General features: G+C 40.2%; 1 protein-coding gene across 1 annotated transcript in view; it reads left to right on the top strand.

The window, feature by feature from the left end:
- The window catches only part of SAMSN1 (SAM domain, SH3 domain and nuclear localization signals 1), a 34,495-nt gene extending 21,796 nt beyond the window's left edge, over positions 1 to 12,699 (top strand). The window contains exons 6-8 of the mRNA XM_039713279.1: positions 1,024 to 1,230; positions 2,771 to 2,921; positions 11,484 to 12,699. Of these exons, the coding sequence (XP_039569213.1) occupies positions 1,024 to 1,230; positions 2,771 to 2,921; positions 11,484 to 11,689 (564 nt within the window). The 3' untranslated portion in view covers positions 11,690 to 12,699. The remainder of the gene's footprint in view (positions 1 to 1,023; positions 1,231 to 2,770; positions 2,922 to 11,483) is intronic.
- The last annotated feature ends 9,239 nt before the right edge of the window (positions 12,700 to 21,938 follow it).

Below are 21,938 nucleotides of genomic sequence, written 5' to 3'. Positions count from 1 at the left end.
AGAATAACACGTGCTTATAGAGCTTTAAGTAAATGTTTGTTTAGTTCCCATTTCAAATGTGCTCACAGCTCTGAGCCCCACCAAGTCACCACCAGCTCACAGTCAGTTTTGTACTTGGGTTCGTACCAAAACTAGGGTGACCACTTGCTGTTCCTTGACCAGACCAGAAAATATGTACATCATGGAGCTGTGGACACATCTTAACCAACTGAGTTTGATTCTAACTTTGCAACAAAATACCAAATGAAGCAAGTATTTGTTGGATAACTCTTCAAAGGCTTTCAACATTTTCCTGTGATACGTGCCAAGAAGAGAGGGCTCAGTTTTGAGGTCCTTGGGGGCAAATTGTGTAGGGTGCATGACTTTGCTAAGAGCCTTTTTACTATGAGAATTACTCAGAATGAGTATTTTCCTGAGCTGAGACCTTGGTTCCCACAGTGTGGCTGTGAACACCTTCACCAAGAAATCCTCTTGAAATAGCTGTGTTGTCATCCTTTTAAGCACTCATATTTGTTAAGGAGGTTAAATGTTCTTTATTATCTTTGAGAAATGCAGACAGTGATTTTTCTGTTAAATAGGTAGGAGTCCACCTTTCACATAGATCAGCTCTCTGTTTTTGAAGACCCTTGAGAGGCTAGATAATAAGATTATTCTGCAAATGCTATGGCATATATTTTGAAAATAACCTTACAGTAATCCCTTGCTTTTGCCCAAACTATGTCCACTGCCCATGACAAAAGTTAATTGCTGATGCAACCCTATCCCTTTTCAGGGACCAAGTGGAGCACAAAAATAGTGAGAGGGCTGCTTATGCTCACCTCTCCTTTGCAAAGGTTTGGAGATAAGGACTAGCTTCACTGTCTGTAATTCTTTTCCTGGGATTTTATAAAAGCAAAGGCACTAAATCTAGATAATTAAAAAAGTTACTTCACACTGACTAGTGCTGGTTTTGGTCCATAGAGGAAAAGCTGCATATAACAAACCAGAGGTGTAAGCAGTGGTGTGCCTTTTTTACTGTTCCAGAAAGGAGACATCATAGATATCATCTGCAAAACTCCCATGGGCATATGGACAGGCATGCTGAACAACAAAGTAGGAAATTTCAAGTTCATTTATGTGGATATTATCTTGGAAGAAGAAGCTGCACCCAGAAAGATCAACCCACACAGAGGAAGCAAAAGGACCAAGCCTAAAACATTGCAAGAGCTCCTGGAATGTGTCCACCTGCAGGTCAGCCAAGGCATTTCCCAGCTCTATTTGAAACGCTCCCTTTCTGTGCGCTCGGGTTTGAATGTCATTTACAGGCAGGAGGAGAAAGGCAGGTTTCAGCAGTTTTGATGTCAGCAAAGCAAAGCAAAGCAAAGCAGCCTCGTGTCTGTCTTTTATCTGATGTGAGTGATGCCAAGATGATTTTTTGCCTTTTCTTTTTTATACCTTTTATATAACTTCTATGTAACATCAGTATTCTTAGCATGCATACATGTAATTTCTTAAGTCTGATAACAGCATAGTCCTAGTATTTTGTTAGGCCAGGAGACCAAACATCCTAAAACCTTGTAGAAGGAGGCCAGAAAACCCTACACTATCTTGAGAAACCAAGGTCCTCTCTAGAAAATATCCTGTAAACTGGAGATTTGACCCATCCAGGGGGTAATCCCACAGATGGGGGAATATCACACCATTCATCCAGGCCTCCCATGGGGGCATCCTTGTTGGATATGCTAATTTGTGAGGTCTATAAATGGTATACATAATCAATGGTGTGTGTGCATTGCAGCACATTCCACCCTGGTGAAGTGGTGCACCAAAAGGATTCTTATTAAATACTGAGATAAGACCCCCTTTATCCCTTAACTGTGTCTGGTTCTCAGTTTTTGAGACCAGGAAAGGCAGCATGAGTGGCTTATAGAACTGCATTTTACCTCAACATGTGGCTGGGCTAGGAGGGACAGACTCCTAGCCCCGTCCCACTCAGAGAGGGACACTGGTGACTTGTCAGGTCAGCCTGACTGCAGTTGTGTGCCTCAGTACAGGAGATGTGTGGCTGTGGATGTTTCAGGGCCAGGGCTGCAGTCTGACTCCAGTGTCAAAATTGAGAATTTGTGTTTCTAATTTCTTGTGATCTTTAGGGAGCAATAGTATTTTTGCACCATGCTCATGTTGTGCCTCTCTCCCTCTCTGCAGCCCTAGATCTTGACTGAGTGTCAAAGTGTAATGAGGTCATGATTTACAAGTAACATTTTTAATAAGGGTAATTGCTTTGCTGCTGATGCAAACACTCCTTTCCCTGGAGCATGCACAGAGTTTTGTACTGAGTCGACACACAGCTCAAGGGGGACCTTGTGTGACACAGCAGGGCTAAGGGCTCCCTCTGCTTCTCCCCTTGCTTGTATTGAGGGGTTCTTCCTGTGAAAAGGCAGAGCACTCCTTTCCTCAGAGGCCCTCCTGGGCTCAGCGTGGGAGACATTCATGGAATGACCCACAAAAGTCCAGACACTGAGCAAATTAAATAATTTCTGACAGAGCTCTGCCCTGGTCCTGTTTGCTGCTGGGCTGTGCTAGGGAGCTCAGGCTGGCATGACCAGGAGGACCCCCAGGCATCTCTGCCTCTGTTCCCTCTTGCTCTCCACCCCTGCCAAAGGTAAGTCACTTGGACTGGAGAGCGGAGCCCATTTCAACCTGGCCAGAAAGAAAAAGTGAAATTGTGCCTATTTCTCTACTAAACATAGTGCTTTTTTCCATGAGAGGATTTGCTTGTTTCCTTTTGTAGGAATATGCCTCAACCCTCCTGCTGAATGGCTATGAAACTCTAGAAGACTTAAAGGATCTACATGAAAGCCACCTCATTGAATTAAATATTTCTAACCCAGAAGACAGGGCAAGATTGTTATCAGCAATTGAAAATCTCCAGGACTGTGACAGTAAGTGTTTAAGATTTGTCAAGAGTGTATGCACTAGTATCTTAAGCAAAAGAGAGCTCAGGTCAAACAGTTCCAATAAAGAATTTTCTTTAATTTTTAAACAACATTCTGCAGATAATTACAATTTTTTTCTTCTCTTGCTTCATCCCACACTTAAATCCTTATCCAAATTAGCTTTTCTTGTAGGAAAGTATTGTAAAAAAATATATATATATATAGATACTATATATATACATATATATATATAATAAATATAATAGCTGATTTCCATTCTTCTCTCAAAATTAATCTAACTTCTGTTTCTGGTGAGCTTCCAAGAGTTGAACATATGGGGTATGTATATGCACATGTATTGGTCACCATTTTGTGTATTGGTCACCATTTTGTGTATTGATCACCCAAATGGCGTATTGATCACCATTTTGTTTTCTTCACTTGTTCCTTTTGTGGGGAGTGGAAAAGCTAGGATACAGAACAGGAAAAAATTTTCTTATGATATTTTAATGATATTTCCAGTCTGACTTTGAATTGTAAATAATTTATGTCAATACAGCTAAGCACCTACTTAATTAGACACTCAGCCAAAACAGGAGGGGTTTTCATCTTCATTAATATTTGTGCATACTCCCCCTATGCTGAGCAGTCATGTCATCAAATGTGCACTTTCAATTGAGAAGCACAGAAAAAAGAGAAAGAAGGATAAACAGTGTCTTCCTGGGATAGTTTAATAGCAATTTTTTTCAGGCATCCACTTATTATCTCCTCAGTATGTAGACAGCTTTCCATTTTTTTTTCTGAATGTTTGAGCTTTTTTTGGAACCCCGTTTGTACATTAAGTTGTTCCTGTTCTTATTCAGCTTCCAGTGAAAGGCTCTTGCAAATATGTTGGAGTGCCATTAGAAAGGTTTTCTTTGCCCTCCAGGTTCAGAAGTTCTTTCTGGTCTATGGCTTTGTGAGATGACAGGTTTGAAAAGAACTCTTGAAGGGCTGTCTATGTAGAAGCAACGATTGAATGAGTGAATCCAGAAAAAGAAAAGGGTTACATTTTGCACAAGTTTTATTGCAGGGATCTGCCAGTAAATCACTTGAAAATGTACATACTGAGTACAGTGTGCTTGTTGTGGGAACCAGCCTTGCTGCGCTTTCTGCACGTATTACTGCAAATGTTTTTCCACATTTAACACCAGAAAAATAGTAAAGAAAAATGCTAGATTGCAATTTTGCAGTTTTGCATCAGTGTGAAAGCCAAACTGAAACATAATGGTTTCTAACAGACCACACGAGTGCTGAACTGTTCTGTAGTGGTGAGAATATGGTTTGCTGTTTGTGCTTGCTGGGTAACAAAAAGCAGAGCAAGCAGCTTTCGATACTGAATGTGTCTTAAGACCTAATGTTCTACATGCACCTGTGCAAGAACCAAACCTAACAAGGTCCTTATATGTCCCATATTCTGAAAATGAATATGTTCACCCTTATTATGCAAATTGAGTTCTTCCTACATTGGCAGCATAGGATTTAGTCACTTCTTCAGGCAAAACAGTGTCCCTGATGTCATCTGCATGGTTTAATAGTTCAAATTCTTGTAACAGCTCTGGGAATAATAACATTAAATCTTACAAAGGGGTCCATGCTTCAGAATCAGTGATGACACTGTAGTCTTATTTCAAGAGATGAAATGAATATTTGTTTCACATGCACTTTAGATAGGTACAGCAAATCTTTCCAGTACTCACATTCAATCAAATAATTTCCCCATAATTTATGAGTGCTCACAGGGACCAGAACCACAACATCTTTTTGTGTCATACCAACTACAAGCATTCATTTAAGTCTAGTTAAATTTTGTAAGATTTGTGTGTATTTAAGGTAAGTTATGAGTGAATATTGTCCTAGTTTGATTCTTGAATCCTTGCTGTGTCTGGTTGCAAAGGGTCAGAGAATTTGTCACATGACTGGTGGGGACAGAACTGAACAACCTGTTCCAGAAAGGAGGATACTAAAGACCAAAATGGATAGTAGCTATCTGTTAAGTTGTTATAGCAAAAGACAGGGCGTCAAGATGATCTTGGGGATAAGCTCCGCATGAGGCTGACGTTGTACGAATCATTTGACCTCTTTGTCCTTCTGTCAATCAGATTGGAAAATTGGGTTGAAAGAGCTGGGTGCTACTGTGAAAGTGAATTCTGCATCTGGACTGAACTTTCCTGGGTCAATATTTTTTTTTCCTAAATGGGCATGGTTCAGTTCAGCATAAATGATTTTTTAATTAAAATTGATTTTGTGCATTGCTTAGAAGTGAGCTGCATAATTACCCACAGCTACAACGTAATCTGTTTACTGGCCAAGAGAATTCTAGACAGAATTTCAGCACTTTCCAGGTAAAAAGCTCACTTTTTAAAAATAAGCTTTATGAAAAAGTAAGCTAAGGCCATAGACAAATACTGTTCTAGGCCCATCTTTCTCACAGAGCTTGGAAGACTTCCATGTCTCTGCATTCCATTCATGCTTCCATGAAGCACGTGTTTGATTAATGGATGGAGAAGCAGGTATGGCCCAGAGTTGAAATACAAAGGTTTCTGAGTTTTTGTGACACTGCCATTACTCAGAACAACCAAGTGTGCTGGAACATAGCCTCATTTTACTAGACCCTCCTATAAATGCAGTAAAACAAGATTTCATATCCCTTTAATGTGAAATCTGATCTTGTGAGATGTCCAGAGGTTTTTACAAGGCTTTTAATTTTTTTGTCATTCCTTGGCTTTTTCTTGACATTTATTGTATGTTATACTAAGTAATTTCTTCATGACACATACTCGTGGTATATTCATCTTGCAGAATAAACATTTATTGAGTTTTCTAACCAAAAGACCTGCAGCAGTAGTTTCCACATTATATGCTACTTAAAGCCATGCAAAATATAGGGTTTTTGACAATGACATTTTTTTTTAAATTTACATTTGATTTAGACTTGAATGAATTTGAAGGAATAAATTTTACCCATCTTATACCATTAATTTTAAAAAGTAAGTTTTATTTAGCAATTGCTACCACACTGTGTTTTTGAAGCAGGTTTTTCTTTCTATTACTGCACTATCTTCTTTCTCCCTTTCCTGAGAGTCCAGGCCCAAATTCATCATCTTCAAGTACTTCATGCAGCAAGACTATCCTAGAACAGCAAGGGTCTGTAAGCTCCTCATGACCTTCCCCCTTGTCAAACATTTTTGTGGATTTTCTATAAGTTGGTCAGAACTATATATTTGGGACAAAAATCTTGGTTTCCATGAATACATGGCTGTGAGAAAAAAAAAAAAAAGGCTTTTTCATAAAGTATTTCTTAATAGCTTTCCATTCTTCTCCCAGATGGCTTCTAGACAGGAGATGGATGTCTGTGCTTTTGTAGGATGCTATTTTTAAAGCGAAGCAGTTGCTGGATGGTTAATGAATAAAGTAATAAAAGAAGTTTGGAACTTCTTTTCTTGACCGCTTCCCAGGACACACTTTTCTGTGTGTGCAAAATAGGCTTGATTCTCTTCTCATATAGATAATTTAAATCAAGAGGTTCATCCCTGAAATCCACTGGGTTACACTAGTCCAAAGCAATTCTGAGCTAAAGAAAAATTAGATTCCATTGGATATGTGCATGCAGGTAATTTTATGGAAAAAACCCCAAAAGGTGAATATGTGCAATTTCAGGGATAATATTTTACACTTATCTCCCCAAATCCATTTCCTTAGCTTACTTTTCATATTTAAGTACAGATCATTCTTTAAATTCCACTACTAATACCAAATAAGGTTTACTCTTTATTTATTGTTCTTGGACAGGAAAATAGGAGATAGATAAGAACATGACTTTCAGTTCTCAGTAGCATCCCTTATGTGAGAATCAGGGACCAAGAGTTCCACTTTACACTGGGCAGTGCCTTTCAATACATGGGATCATATAGCATCTTGTCAAGGTCAAATAGTGCTCAAAAGCAATCTCCCCTTCTGTACTGTGGTACAACACATTGGCCTGAACATAATATTTCCAGATTTCCCAAGGAAGCTCATCCTTGCATGACTATTAGTATTTTTCACTTTACTTTTTTTTCAGGCACATCTGTTTACTTCCAGATTTTAGATAAAAAAGTAGCTTCTCATTTCTGTTTTCACCACAAGTTCTCACATCAGTTCAATAAGCTTTTCCTCCCACAAAAGCTGTGCCACTGATTTTAGTGGATGCAATACTTTAAGTTGCGCATCTGTAAATATCCAGAAAATATTTAGTCTTTCGCGTGCCCAAAGTACTGCACAAGCCACTTCCAATTTCTCTGCATCTTTTCTGAGAATTACTGCCCCAAAATGATCTTTCTGAGTTTGATGCATTGTGGGATCTCATTTCATTTTCACACTTAGATGGTCTAACCTGCACAGGTGATACATGGCCTGTGTACATACATACCAGGTCTGACTTCATCCTCCAAAACTGACTTTGTTCAGTGGGGTCCAGTGACAGGGCAAGGAGCAATGTCCATAAACTAAACCACAAGAAGTTCCACATCAACATGAAGAACTTTACACTGAGGGAGGCAGAGCACTGGAGCAGCTGCCCAGAGAGAGCACAGAGTCTCCCTCTCTGGAGACATTCCAAACCCACCTGGACACATTCCTGTGTCACCCGCTCCAGGTGACCCAACCTTGATGATCTCCAGAGGTCTGTTCCAAGTATCCTGTGATTTTGAGCCTTTAGTTATTGAAAGTTGCTGCTCAGTACGGCACCACTGCACCTCCCAGAAGGGCAGGTGAGTGATTCAGCCTGAAGCACAGTGCTCCTAGCCCAGCTGGCAAAACCCACAAAGGAAACTCTCAGAGAGCACACTCATGAAGTTTGGTTTGCTCTTGGGTGACCTTCTTTTTGTCCAAGACAAAATCCAAGCCTCCTGCCACTCATCTGGTTTAAACTGACATAACTGCACAGGAGTCAGAGTGACCTCTGTGCATTCTTGAGTTGAATTCCCTTAAACCCAAGCTTAAAGTGCTTCCCTAATCAGGACTTTAACCTCATTAGAAAGAGGAAAAGAGCTGGTGAAGGAAAAAAGAAATCTATCCTTGCACGTGTCATGCACATCTAAGTCACTGAATAACAAAAACTCATTTTAAAGGTCTAAGTAGTGAGGAAGATAAGGGATGCATCACACATCTCTTACCAAGGCTAAAGGCCTCACATTTTTTTCAGAAGTCTGAATATAATCCTACTGTCTAAAAGAGTACTGGAATATATGTGTCAAAATGATGCATATCTTGGGCTCTTCTGGCCATATCATAGACAACAGTGACTGAGAGCCATTTATCTTATGTGAAACTGCTTTGCTGTAGAAAAATGATAGGACTTCCATTTGTTGATAAGATAGTTATTTCTGATGATTCCGCAACATCTAACGGCAGTTTAATTTTATCAATTCCTGTTTTCTGTGCAGTGTGGCTGTCTTCTGATGTCCAAAAGATTAAGGTAGCAAACCTACCTTTCCTAATGCAGAACTTGAGTGTGTAAATGTTAGAGACAGGACTTAAGTAGAATGGAATAGAAGAGCCAAAATCTTAAAAAAAAAAAAGAAAAAGAGCAAACTTTCCTTTGCTCTTCTCATGAAGCAACTTCTAAAATTGCACAATATGTATTTTTTATAATACTCAGGATCCTGTTCAAATGATTTAGTAGTTACTGCATAATAGTTAAGATTGCTTTAAAGAGAAAAAAAGGCACCAAAGTTTGCTTACGAAAGTAAAGACCAAAGTCTTTTCTTCATAAAAATGGAGGGAGAGGAGTGTTCTTCCAACTTTTTCTGATTAGAATGAAAAATAGAAAATATAACATTTTTACTGTCTCAAACACCTGAATATTTTTGGTTTTCAGTCTTTCATGTAAGAAAATTCAACTAGTTTTCCAGAAAGTTTTACATATACGTATGTCTTCTAAACAGAAATTTCTCATTCTCCTAATTGACCTAAATTCAGAATAAAAAATAAAAAAAAAACAAATCTCAGTTCTAGACTTGTCTGTGCATTTTTCCCAGAAACACACTAGGGAGACATTGATAAAAAAATTAGGAACTGTTGTTCACATAGGAACTGCCCAGATTATGTAGACAAGCAGTTACAAGGCACTAATACAGTGACTGAGACGGCATTTTCCTTTTAATCCACTGGTTACTCGGTCTTCTTTCCACTGTAAAACAAACAAAGTGGATGGAGGATCCTCTCTGACCTTGAAAATGTAAACAGGATTAACATTTTTAGGTCAGTGCTTGCCAGGGCAGCAGACGATCTGGAGCAGCGGACGGACGGGCAGCGAGCAGCGCTGGGCGGCCGAGGGGATTAGAGGGAGGCAGCAGGGCAGGAGGGCTCCTGGGGCTGCACAAGCCTTAGGATCCCTTTGTCCCGCTGGGATGGGGCTCAGGACACACTCAGGACAAGGCTCTGCTGGGGCATTGCTGCTTTTTGTGCCAAACTGCCCCTGTCGCTGCCAACAGCGCGGGAATGCCTTCAGCGCTGCGATGCCTTTGTAATTCCTCCCTGACTTCAATCAGAAATCAATTGGACCCTACATCATCAAATATTTTCCCTGCAAAGAGAGAGATAACATTTGACATGACAAACTGTGTTCTGTAAAGTGAGAAGGAGATCAAACAGTTACAGATATCAATTAAATCTGCTGCAACGTGTGCTCTTTCACGCAAGTGCAATTAACAATTAATTTATTAAAGAACAAGGTGGAACTTTTATTCCTTGGAAAATATTTAAAGTAATTTTTTTAAAATTATTCTTAAAAATACATCTGGTTCTGTCTATACCCTCAGACTTTAAAAAATAACTAAGTTGAGACTGGATTCTTTAAAAAAATCAGCTTAGTTTTTCAATTTATTAGGCAATTGGAAGTTAGAAGATACTAAGCTGATTTAATCAGGCCAAACAAATTTACAAGACTTCCATGAAGACCTCAAAATGCTTCTCAATAAATCAAAATACTTTGTGAAATAAGCTTGTTGAAATCTCACACAATGAAAAAGGTCTCCAAAGAAACTCTCCCACTATTCCATTTCACTGTAAAGGAGTGAAAAAATTCAGTGTTTAATTTCTAATTTTTTCTGTGTTATTCAGTACAAGATAGAAAAAAAAAAATCAAATTTAAAATCTTTCCCATTTTACCAAATCTTATAATTTCCAATAATTGAAATAAAAGTCAGTATGAATGTTCTTTGTGGAAATTTTAAAATTCTAGGAACTAAAATAGATTTAGATTTTGACACAGCATTAAATCCTTCATATCTTCGGACTTCCATTCTGCCTGAACTTGAATTGAGACAGTTTAAATATGACTAAAGATCCAGGACTGGCCGTTTAACCAGAGTAACAAAACAAGTGGAAGAAGGGAACTTTCTTTGCCAAAGCAAAAAGGTACCATTCTTCCGAAGGGCTAAAACAATCTGGAGTGAAACCATCTGTTTCCTCTGAGATGTGTTCCCTATACTTTGTTCAGAAAGTCAAATACAGTTTGAAGTAAAACTACAGTTACAGGTGGTTGGTAACAGCACAAGAAAAAAAAAGTAGGACGTGGAAAGATTTGTATTTTATAGCTTATTTTCTTAAGAAATTTACTGTGAGTAAACATGTACTTCACAGCTAGAGAACAGGAAGAGGAAATTTAAAACCAGTACGTATAAGAGTCCTTATATAGTTGTATGTCCTCTCTTGTTGAACTTTTCTTGAGAGGTCTGTTGATACTGCCACTGAGTTCCAGATTTTTAAATTTGAGTAGATTAGTCATATACAGCAGCTAAACAAGGGCAAATTATTTGCAAGATAATTTGCTTCTACTTAGTTTTGGAGCAGTGTTCATAAAACATACGGCAGAAATTAGGCATCTTAGAATCCTCTGAGGTTTCTGTGCTTTGGAAAATAACCTTCTGGATATCAATCTAAGCCTGGTGGAAGTTTCCATCAGCCACCCACTCCTGCTGAAAAGCTCGGTGCTTTAGAACAGCTGGTTACCACGTCCTTGTGCCGAGCACTTCTGAAGGGCAGCACATTCTCTCTCCTGCAGAGAGCACATCAGGTGGTGGGGGCTGCACTCCAAAAACACGGATCTATAGAGAAGTATGTTTCAAACAAGGCTCAGTGGGCCCCGTGGTTCATTCAGTATCCCAGTATTCCTCAGCAGGGGAAAGGCTCCATCTCTGCAGTGGGCACGGTGACCACTCACGGTGACTGCTGCACTCTGCACAGCCTGAAGGACCCCAGCATAAAGGATCAGGCCAAAGCCCCCAGCATTCATCTCTGAGAAACATCCAGAAGGAAAAAACCAACCTCATCTTCAACTCAGATGTTGTTGCACTCGTGTCATCGTGCTTTTAATTCTCTGATGCTGAGGTTTCTGTATCTGATGGACAAAACAGATTGATGTAGTCATGTGTAGATTACCAGCTCTGTTTCCAAAGTTCTTCAAGATCAGTCATGCTGCTATCTCAGCTGTTTCCCAAGGCACTTGTATTGACAATCTTTTCTTTCTTTTTCTGTTCTTTCTAGTTGAAGAACAGCAGAAGAGCGAGGATGGTCAGGAGACGCAAAACTTAAGCCCTCACCAGAGTTTTGACAAATCACAGTTAAATGACTGTCCAAGAGATTCTGGCTGTTACATCTCATCAGAAAATTCAGATAATGGTAAAGAAGAAGCAGACCCAGAAGCCCTGTCTGACATGGTGCAGTCAATAACAATCAGTGAGTCAAACTGATTCGGTCCTGCTGCTTTTCTGCAGATTTTCAGGAAAGACAATCACATTTGTCAGTACGGTGGCACAGAAGCAGAATACAAAATATTCTCAACACTGAAAATCTACTTATTTCTGAATCATGACGCTGTAAACTGCTTCATATGTGGACACTCGATAGCTAAATGTTAGTTGATGATAAGAGTTTCTCATGTTTTTCTTTTCAATGAATCCACAGGTATTTCCCTGAAAAAATTTATACAAAAGTATTTATAAATATTTGTACAGCAAATGCCTTTTCTATAATAGCAGAGATTTTTCTAGGTAGTGGTTCATAATCTGGAGATGTTAATTTCTGTAACTGTAAAATGTAAATATTGTACAGATTTATTTTAAAAATATATGGATTAATCATACTGTCTCTATTTTTAGCTGTGTTTTGCTTATTTGTGTACAGAATGTATTTTCATTGATATGTAATCATAATAAAAAGGTGGATGCAGTCATGCCCTACTTTGAAAAGTACCAATTCTCACTAATATTAAAGCTGTTTCATACAACTCACTTTTGTCCAGAATGAGCTCTAAAGTAGACTCATTTCCTGTACTTTTTACTGGAGGCATGCGAGAACTGTAGGGTGAATCTGAATCCAGTTCTCTGCTGTCCTTATGTTGTGGAAGAACAGAGCCATCCGAATGGCAGTGGCAATTTTTTTATGGCTCTTTTCAAACCTGTTCTCATTTGTCCCAAGCATTATACAGAGAGTTCAAACTCACAGAAAAAAGCCATCAGATCAGTGCTGTGCTTTTATGATAATGTTTTGTGAAGGTGTTGCCTTTTGTGTGTGGTGTGAAGTTTGTTACTAGAATATTTGTTTGTGTACAGAACTCGGAAGCTAACATGGTTATTGTACCTGATTCTCTTGCATATGAGATTTTATTGTCTTTTCCCAGTATATTTCACACTGGAAAACACATTTTAACTGCCTGTCTTCTTTTAGAGTACTTTGATAATAAACAGAACCATGTGTTTAAGCCCTTTAAAAATACTTGGTTTTTAATGTGGTCATTACATTTCAAAGACTGCTCTCTTCTAAGGCTAACGCAGTAAATAGTAATTCCACTGAGCATTTTTAGCATGCATAAGAATCTGTGTATTAAGTCAAGAGGGAGACTTTTTGCTCAGTCATTAGTCACAAAATTTTCATAATTTAAGGAATTTTGCATTTATGTTAAAGAGTTTCCACACATTGCTGACAGCTAGAAAGATAATCACCTTCAGAAGAGAGGAAACACAGAAAGTTCCACCCCTAAAAGAGTATTTCTGAAGCAGCTGTAAACAAATGGAAAGCTTTTTCTCCCTTTCTTTTTCTTTTCCCCAATGCAAGTGTTTTCTGTATTTTTCATGACTTGTCAAAAGACTACTGCTGTCAGACTCCTAACACACGTCTGCTTTGAAGACTGTAGTATAAAATTGCAGTGTCAGAAAATTGCATTAATAAGATTTCAAAGGTTTGGAGTAAATAAACTCTGTTTAGAAAAAAACAAACAAACAACAAACAAAACAAAAAAAAAAAAAAAAAAACCCCCACCAAAAAAAAACAAAAAACCAAATAAACTCTGTTTAGAAAAAAACCAAACAAACAACAAACAAAACAAAAAATAAACAAACAAAAAACCCCCACCAAAATAAAACCAAAAACACCAGAAAGGGAGCTACTATGATTTGTCTCTGGTTTTAACTTGTTTTTCATACCAGCAACCAATGTCATAATTTAGCAGCAATGACCCCATACTCCCAGGTGTGGTGGGGATGCAGAACCCTTGGTGGGATGAAGAATGTGAGAGCTTGTATTAAGCAGCTACATTTGTTTCCTAAAGCTTTTACAGCCAGTAGTGCATCATGACATACAGTACTGACATTACTTAATATGACTTAACTTCTGAAAAAATGGGTTTCAATTGGCTTCTATCATCTCCTCATTCTAGAGAAGGACTAAATTCAGCTTGAATTCCTCTCAGAGGGAGCTTATCTTTTGGCTTTTGTGGCAGATGCACTTAGTCTTCAGGTTCTGAAGACATCTGCAAAATTGCTGAACCTATAAAAGTATGTTGAGGTGAGCTTAAATATGATTGTGACTGTCAAGAAGCAGTTAAGTTAGCTGGGTCAAGGACTAACAGCCACAGAGACCAGAGCTGTGCCCTGACATAAATACTCTGAGAAATGTTAATTTGCACAGGCTTGCAAATGAAAATAGGCCTCCCTAACCAGTTGCAGTGAGACAGGCAAAGCTTTCAACAGAGCAAAATACCCAACAGCTGCTATATTTTACAGGAATTAAACTCTGCCTGTTGGGATGATGGCAAGGGGATACAGGTGTAAGGTTAAGTAGCTGGGAATGAAGGGCACGAGTTGTAACTGCTCTGATCTCTAATCAGTAAGGCTTTGTCCAAAGGGCTTCTTATGTAGAAAAATATATCAACCGAAAGCTTGTTTGAGACTTTTGTAGCTTCCTGCAAAGGCAGAGCAGATTAGATCTCAAACTGAGAAACTTCCGCTCTCTCACACTGTTCTGAGAAAAAGAATGAGGAAATTTTGTACCACAAAGAAAAAAATGTGTTTCCTACAAGCAGCAGACCCAGCTTGCTTTCCTCTCAGTGGTCTCGTTAATCACACTGATCATGGATTAAACTGTTTGGAATAGCAGAAGCATTTCTCCAACTGGTTTAAGTGCTGGGTAATCTGAATAAAAGGTTATTCTAGGAGTTCTTGCAAAAGGTCTGGTAGAGGTCTGAGTGACTTTCAAGTAATCCTTAAAATGTCCCTGAGATAGGGAAGAGAAGAAAGCAGTAGAGGTTTTGTTCCTCTCTGTCACTTGCTCAAGAGTGTCAAGTCATTTTTATATAATTTTCATTTTTATTAACCTTCCTCTACATTTAAGGAGGACTAAGACATTTGCAAGTCTTTTATTTGGAGCCTGTTCCTGCAGTTTCAAAGAGATGCAAAGCCAGTCAGTAAAAACAGTGGCAAGGCTGAGGAGGGCAGCCCTTGTAGCCTTTAGGCAGTGGGGATTTCCTGGCTGCACAGGGCTGTGCAGCAGACTCCCCAGAGCTGACTACTGGCACGTGTGCTGCTGCTGCCACAGCAGAAAGCCACAACTCAGAAAGACTCGGGTGACCCCCACAAAAATTCAGGTGGTGGCAGGCCTCCTCCTTCCCAAAGCAAAACCATCTCTGGTCAAAGGTAGCAGTGTTTACCTGTGCTGCCCCATGCTCAGCCCCACGTGCCTGCCATCCACAGCTGGCCTCACATGAAAGGAGGGCAGCTCTACCATCAAAAAGAGGAGCTGAGTGCCAGACCATGCATGACCCACGTGGACTAGCCTGCAGATCCTGGGAGGCAGCATCCTGCTCTCCAGAATTTGTAACAGCGCCTCTGAAAGTCAGAGTGCACGAATGCAGCAGCGTAGGGGCTACCAGCAAGGAAGGGCTTGTTTTCATTTTGCTGAGGTGCCCATCAGCACAGGAAGCACAAAGAAGAATTTGGGCAGCTCTGTGGAAATTCTGGAGAAGATTCATCTCTGAGGAACTCAACTAATTAGAGGCTGCCAGCTGGACTTCACAGCACTCACACAACCCTGCCAGTTGGCCCAGCCAATTTTCCACCCACCTTACCACTCAGTTTTCCATCCCGTAGCTCACCAGTTCTACCCCTGAGTGTCTGGTCTGTGATGTGCAGGAGCCCACAGCTCATCAGCTGTGATATAAAGGGTGCCTTTGTACCACAGCACTTTCTCCCACGTAGTGGCAATTGAAATAATTTCTGGCATTGCCATGGAGCTGCATCACACTGGTAGACCCATTTGTAAAGAAGGCTGGTACACAGATAACAAGGCAATATTGAAAGAATAAATGGGTGCTGTGAAACAGACAGGCCAGTTTGTAGATGTCACAGTGTTCACAGGATGAGTACAACCTGCCCCTTGCCTGGAAATCAGTTTTTCCATCAAGTCAAGGCCAGTACAGTTCTTTCTGCCCACACAAATACGCACAGATCTGCGGACAACACGTAAGGGAAGATGTGCCACAGGCTGCCCCAGTGCCTTGGGTCACAGTGGCAGCTTGGTACCTGTCCTAAGACAGCCTTGATGGCAGTCGTGCAACTGAGTCACAGTGTCACAGATGCCTGAGCCTTTTGTCAGTCAGAGAGAAGCAGTCTCAACATGTCTAGTAACAGCATGGCAAACACTCTGCCTTTTTCACAGCTCAGAGATGAGGTTTTGGCTATGTCAGCTTTTGAATAGATTATTTGCATCATGCTCTGTCTGCTGGCTGTGTATTTTGTGGTACTGCTTTGTGCAATGCCACTCTTTGTGCTGGTCCAGGAACAGGTGACATTGGATGGGACAAGTATATCCCTTTGGCTTAAGAGTTCCTGCATGAGATGTTCATTTGTGTCCCTGATCCTCGGTTCCTGGGAGGCAATGAGCAGATTTTTGCCTACAACTGAGGAGAACGTGGAGGAAGCTATAATATGGCTGTACGGAGCATTCAGTTTGTAAGTATCACCTGATGAACCCCCAGCCTGCTGCTCCTCATCTGCCTGTGATTTCTGTACCCAATATCACCTGATGAACCCCCAGCCTGCTGCTCCTCATCTGCCTGTGATTTCCTGAGGATTGGCCAGTCTACAGGCACAGGCTGGAATTCTTGCTGCAGGTAGACATCACTTAAACTGAACCCAGTTTTGGGATTCCCAGCACAGGAAGGACCTGTTGGAGCCAGGCCAGAGGAGGCACCAAGGTGATCAGAGGGATGGAGCAGCTCTGCTGTGAGGAAAAGCTGAGAGAGTTTTCATCCTGGAGAACAGAAGGCTTTGGGGTGATCTAATTGTGGCCTTTCAATACCTGAAGGGAGCCCACAGGAAAGATGAAGAGAGACTATTTACAAGGGTCTGGAGTGACAGGTGAAGGGTGAATGGCTTCAAACTGCCAGAAAGCAAGTTTGGATAAGAGATTAGGGAAAAAATTATTTGTGTGAGGGTGGTGGGCAGTGGAACAGGTTGCTCAGAGAAGTTGAGGATGCCCATCCCTGGAAGTGTTTAAAGCCAGGCTGGATGGAGCTCTGAACAAACTGATCCTCTGAAAGGTGTCCCTGCCCATGGCAGGGGGTTGGAATAGATGATCTGTAAGGTTCCTGGCAAAGCAGTTTTTGGCTCTATAATTCTGTGATTCTGTGATTAACTAATCCTAAGAGGAAGGGCTGGTCTGTTCACTGCAAAACCAATAGAAGTGGTTTCAAACCTTCTATTTTCTCCTGGCTAGGAAAGGCCAACAAATGCCACTACAGACACAAAAGGGGGATGGAGAACAGTAACAAATTCAGGGAAACACAGGTGTTGGATCTACAGAGTTGCATCATGTATGCATAAACAGCAGTCATTGCAGTGAACATGAACTAGGTATTCAGGGAAATACATATTCTCTAGAAGGAGGACACGGTGGGAGGAGGTCCATGATAGGCTTGGAGGGTCTGAGAGAGTCATTTTATTTTTTGTGGCTAGGCAGGATTAGGTTTGACATGCTCAGAAATCTCTGCTAGGCATGAGAACTGTCTGCTGACAGCAAGAGCACAGAAAATCTGCCTGTGCCAAGAAGTCATACACCAATGAGGGACAAGAGGGCTGGAGGGCAGGTGGTGTTCCTTAACAGTTCACATACCTTGGCTGCTTAATTTAAGCCTGGCCAGTGTCCCACAGAGTGTATGTCTTCTGGGCAAAGCACACATGTCCTCAGATCCTAGGGCCCTTTCCCCGTGCCAATCCAGAATATTTCTCTGGAGGACCTCTCGTGCTGTGTGCCATACACAGGGGAACATCAAAGGTGTAGCTGTGTTGTGCAGCTCAGCATTAGGACATGGAGACAGGTCAGGACTGTGCAGGGCCATCAGGTAATTTTGGCAGACTGTGGCCAAGCTGGTGACACCTTTTGGCTGCCAGTTATGTCCATATGGCTGAGGGAGGGAGGGCATGGGAGGGCTTCAACCTGAATCGTTCCCTAGCCTCAGCTTTCCTACAGAAGGAACCAAACTGTGTGAATTGTAGATACCCTGAATGCAAACAAACATAAAAGTGCTGAGGGTTCCTCAGTGACCTGGGTGGAGTTTGCATGCAGTGTATCCTCTGCCACCAGGACAGCCTGTGCTGCCTCTATTCCCATCTCCTGAAGCATTCATCCAGACACTACTGACCTGCTTTGCTCTGATGCCCAGCACCCAGGGCAGGTCTCAGCCACTGCTCCTGCAGCTGGTTAGCTCAGCCAGAGCTGAAAATCAGGCCCCAGCCTTTTGCCACTTTTCTTTGAAAAGAAACAAGGTCTTTATGCCTGTGATGCACATTATATCACAAATCTCTCTAAAATGTTCACCATCATATTTGAGAGCAGTCCCTTGCTGCCTATCAAAAAAAAATCCTCCAGGGAAGGCACTTCTCAAAATACTGTTGGCAATAACCTTAGACTTTAGAGAGTGCAAATGTAAAAGAAGTGGAAATAGAAAGCCACTCATGTGGGGAAAAAAACACTTTAGAGAAAAATGAATACAGTAAACCCGAGGAACTTGCACTCTTTTAAAGAAATCTCTCTGTACATTATTACCCAACTACTTTGCCTCCTGAGTTTGCTCTCATCTCCAACATAAGAGGTGAATGACTATCATTATTTACCCCAGCATATTAAAATAAAATGTAACTTACTCAAGAACACTTATTTTTCTTTAAATGTCTCTTTGGTAAAAATATACAGCAAATACTTCCTTATGGATGTTTTGAGCTACAAGGATATTTAAAGAGAGTGCTGAAGTATCAGAAGGAGCTAAAAGATCGTAACAGCTAACTAATAGCTGTGCACCACTCAATTGTATGTTCATGCCCACAGGACATCTACCTGTCTTAGTTCTGCTTTATTTTTCAGCCAAAATGTAATAGCAGTCTTGTCTTATTTTAACTTGGTTAAGAAAAGCATGCTTTGTGACCTAGAAAAGGCTTTGGAGGGGCTGCTTTTTCATTTTGCTGGCAGCGTGGAGACAAAGCCATCATCAGTGGAAGGGGCTGTGTGACCAGTGACTTTGCCAGGTACAGTTTAATTTTGTTAGAGAAAAAAAATGGGAAAATTGACTGGTTTGGACTGAATTTGTAGATACATTTAACACATAGGTATGAGAAACTTTGGTGTTGTGAAAAGCATGAGGTCTGTAGCTAAATGGGTCAGCCCTACAGCTGTTTAGTGAGGTCTGTGAAGACAAAACAATGGCTGAGTGTCCAGAAAAACAGGAGCTGTGCATCAGCGTATGCAGACCAGCCACCTATAATTCTTGCATAAATTCAGTCTCTCCAACACTGTAGTTTTATTGTTTCCTCTGGCAAAAGACCTAAATCTTGCCCAACTGGCAGAAAAATTAGGCCTTATTTGACAAAAAATAAACAAATTTGTGTGAGACATGATTCAACAATATAAGATCCTAGATAAGAGGTTTAGGTACATAGTGTACAGTACTTCATAGTTTCAAAATTGAATACAGGGGATCATTTAATTAAAACCTATTCAACTGAAAATCCTATTTATCTGAAACAAATGTTTGTCCTATCTATAATATCAACAAACTATTCACATGAGCAACTAGCAATAAACAACAGAAAGATGCACAATGAATGTCAATTAACACAATTTGCTATCAAATAAACTTGCAGTTTATGTGTACAGCTTTAGCACTGTCCTGTGTATCCATTATAAAGGTCAATTAACCTCAATTGCAGCTAGTCAGCTTGTTCTAAAACAAAATCAACAAAAGATACCTTTTTTTTTTTTTTTTTTTGGTTGCCTGGCACTGAAGAACTTCTAAATTGCTAAAAGTCTTTGCAAAAAAAGTTTTACGTTAGCAAATGTCAAAAAAAAAAAAAAAAAAAGAGAAGAGGGTGAGATTGGCTGAAATTGTCAAGGTATCACAGTGTGGCTGCATAAGGCTTTTAAAAATATTCATTATTCAGCACATAATCATGGATTCAAAACAACAAAGAGCTTTGGTATGTGTGTGCCTCAAAGGATGAAAATCTTCCTAAGTAAAGCTTTCAATGCATACACTAATCCAAGACTACACTAACAAATCTCTTGAAATGGAAATCCTTGCTGAAAATGGCCTGTGTGCTTTAAACACTATCAAAAGAGTTTTTTTCGCCCTCCTCTCCCCTTTGGCTGCAGAATGTCAGCATTTATGGTAAAAGTCAATCAGGTGCTCACTTGTTCTGCTTAATCAGGAAGAAGTGGCACCACGTGAGCACTGGGAGCCCTCATCTGGAATTGCACAAGCATCACTAACTCAAAGGGCCATCAATGCTGTAGAAAGCAAAGGCAAGTGGTTAGAAGTCTGACATATTAGTCTGTAAAAGAGGCATTAAATATTTGAAATCACACTTGAAAATACAGGTGAATCCCTGGACTTAGAGAAATGCTGGTTTTCTCAAAGTTAATAATTACACTGTTAATTAAAAAAACAACACAACCAACCAAACAAAAAAATCCCAAACAAAGCAAACAAACCTGAAAATCAACACACACAAAAATAAGCCCCAAAGCAAACCCCAAAAACTGATATGGATTATTGATCACTTTGCAGGACATTCTCCAGTGGCTGTTCCAGCCACCAGCCATTGAGTTAGGCTTCTATCCAACCTGTCAGTGTCTGAGAGGCTGTTTAACTCAATTCTATAAAAATAATGGGCAAGGAAGGTGGTGGCTGACATGATGAATCACAACTCTGGCCCTGCCAGATGCTTCTACAGTCTTTTTAAAGCTGATGATAGTTACAAAATGACTACAGTGGTGTCTTCTCTCTTTAGAAGGAAATCATAGGAGACTGTACAAAGACCTAAGGCAAAAAAAGATTGCTTTCTTTGCAATACAAACACACCTTCCTTCTCAGAAGGTTAACAGGGGCTCTGTGCTTTCTGTGTCCTTTATGAACTTTGCCTTTGCTGTAGGCAAACCGTGTTCAGCACTACAGAGCAATTTTTCCAATGCTACTGCTACTGAGGTTCACAGAATATTAAAAATAAACCAAAAAAACCCCCAGAACTTTAGAACATAATTATACCAGACATAAACCTGTGGGAAAAGGCTTTGTTTTCTGGGTAAAATTCACCTGTGTCCCTAAGGCCTATGCAACACTTGCCTACAATTGCAGTCCAAAAACTACGGTCTCTGAACTACTTTAGAGTATCCTGACTCACTGCTTCATTCTACTTCAGTCCTTAATTCTTCCTAGAGGTGATTTTTACTTACCCCTTCATTGCTACAGCAAACATCAAACTGCATTACACTGTTTAACTCATCAGGATTACAGCAGTAAAAAGAACAGCTAGCATTCATAAAAAAAGAGTCACTTCCCTGGCCGATGGGTGCATGCTTTCAAAGCTCAGCTACAAACATGAACAGAGTTCATGACTGCAGAAGCAGAAAGAAGTTTTCTTTGCAATTTTTTTTCACATTGCTAAAAGATAGGCCTCCCAAAAAGAAGTCAGTTTGTGAATCTTAGCGTTATGGTTTCAGCGCGAGATAGAGTGAAAACAGATGCTTGGCATGTCTAGCTAAAGATGAATGGGTGATCTGTACAGACCTGGCAGAAATCTTCAGATAATCCTTAAGTTTCATGTAAAAACAGAAAATGTTCAGTTATTGATCCAGGATATGTGGTGATGTTGCTGTTCCTTCAACTAAAAAAAAAAAAAAATCATATTTACTATGATTTCTCTTGATAAACTTTTAAACCAAACTCTTCTGCAACCTCTTAGGAACTTGCTAGAGGAAAGCATGCCTCATAAATCATGGGGCTTGGTCTAGTAACATTATAAGAAAAAGACCATCTGAGTCAGCCAGCTTGGTGTAAGGTAATACCTCCTAAAAGGCATCCTAAACATCATCAGGGTCTTGTGAAACAACATTTTGATTAGCTAAGTGAAAATGAATCACAAGTGTTGGCATACAGCTATGCTATCATTTTATTCAAAGAATGATCAATCGGTGGCAGAGTGATGAAACATTAAACAGAGAGATCAATTCAAGACATTATATTCTTACAAGTCTCCTAGATCCTCTACTCAAGATCTGATAGTTTCCACAAGACTTATCAGACAGGGATGATAATTACAAAGATATGCTAATTGAAGGTATTATATCAAGCGTGTGAGCTGGATCTGCTGTCACAGCAAGAACTTCTCCACCGAG

The sequence above is a fragment of the Passer montanus genome, unplaced genomic scaffold, assembly GCF_014805655.1.
Source record: "Passer montanus isolate IOZ18808 unplaced genomic scaffold, ASM1480565v1 scaffold28, whole genome shotgun sequence".
NCBI lineage: Eukaryota > Metazoa > Chordata > Aves > Passeriformes > Passeridae > Passer > Passer montanus.
The sequence above is the reverse complement of the archived record's forward strand: the minus strand, read 5'-3'. Positions and strand labels throughout refer to the sequence as shown.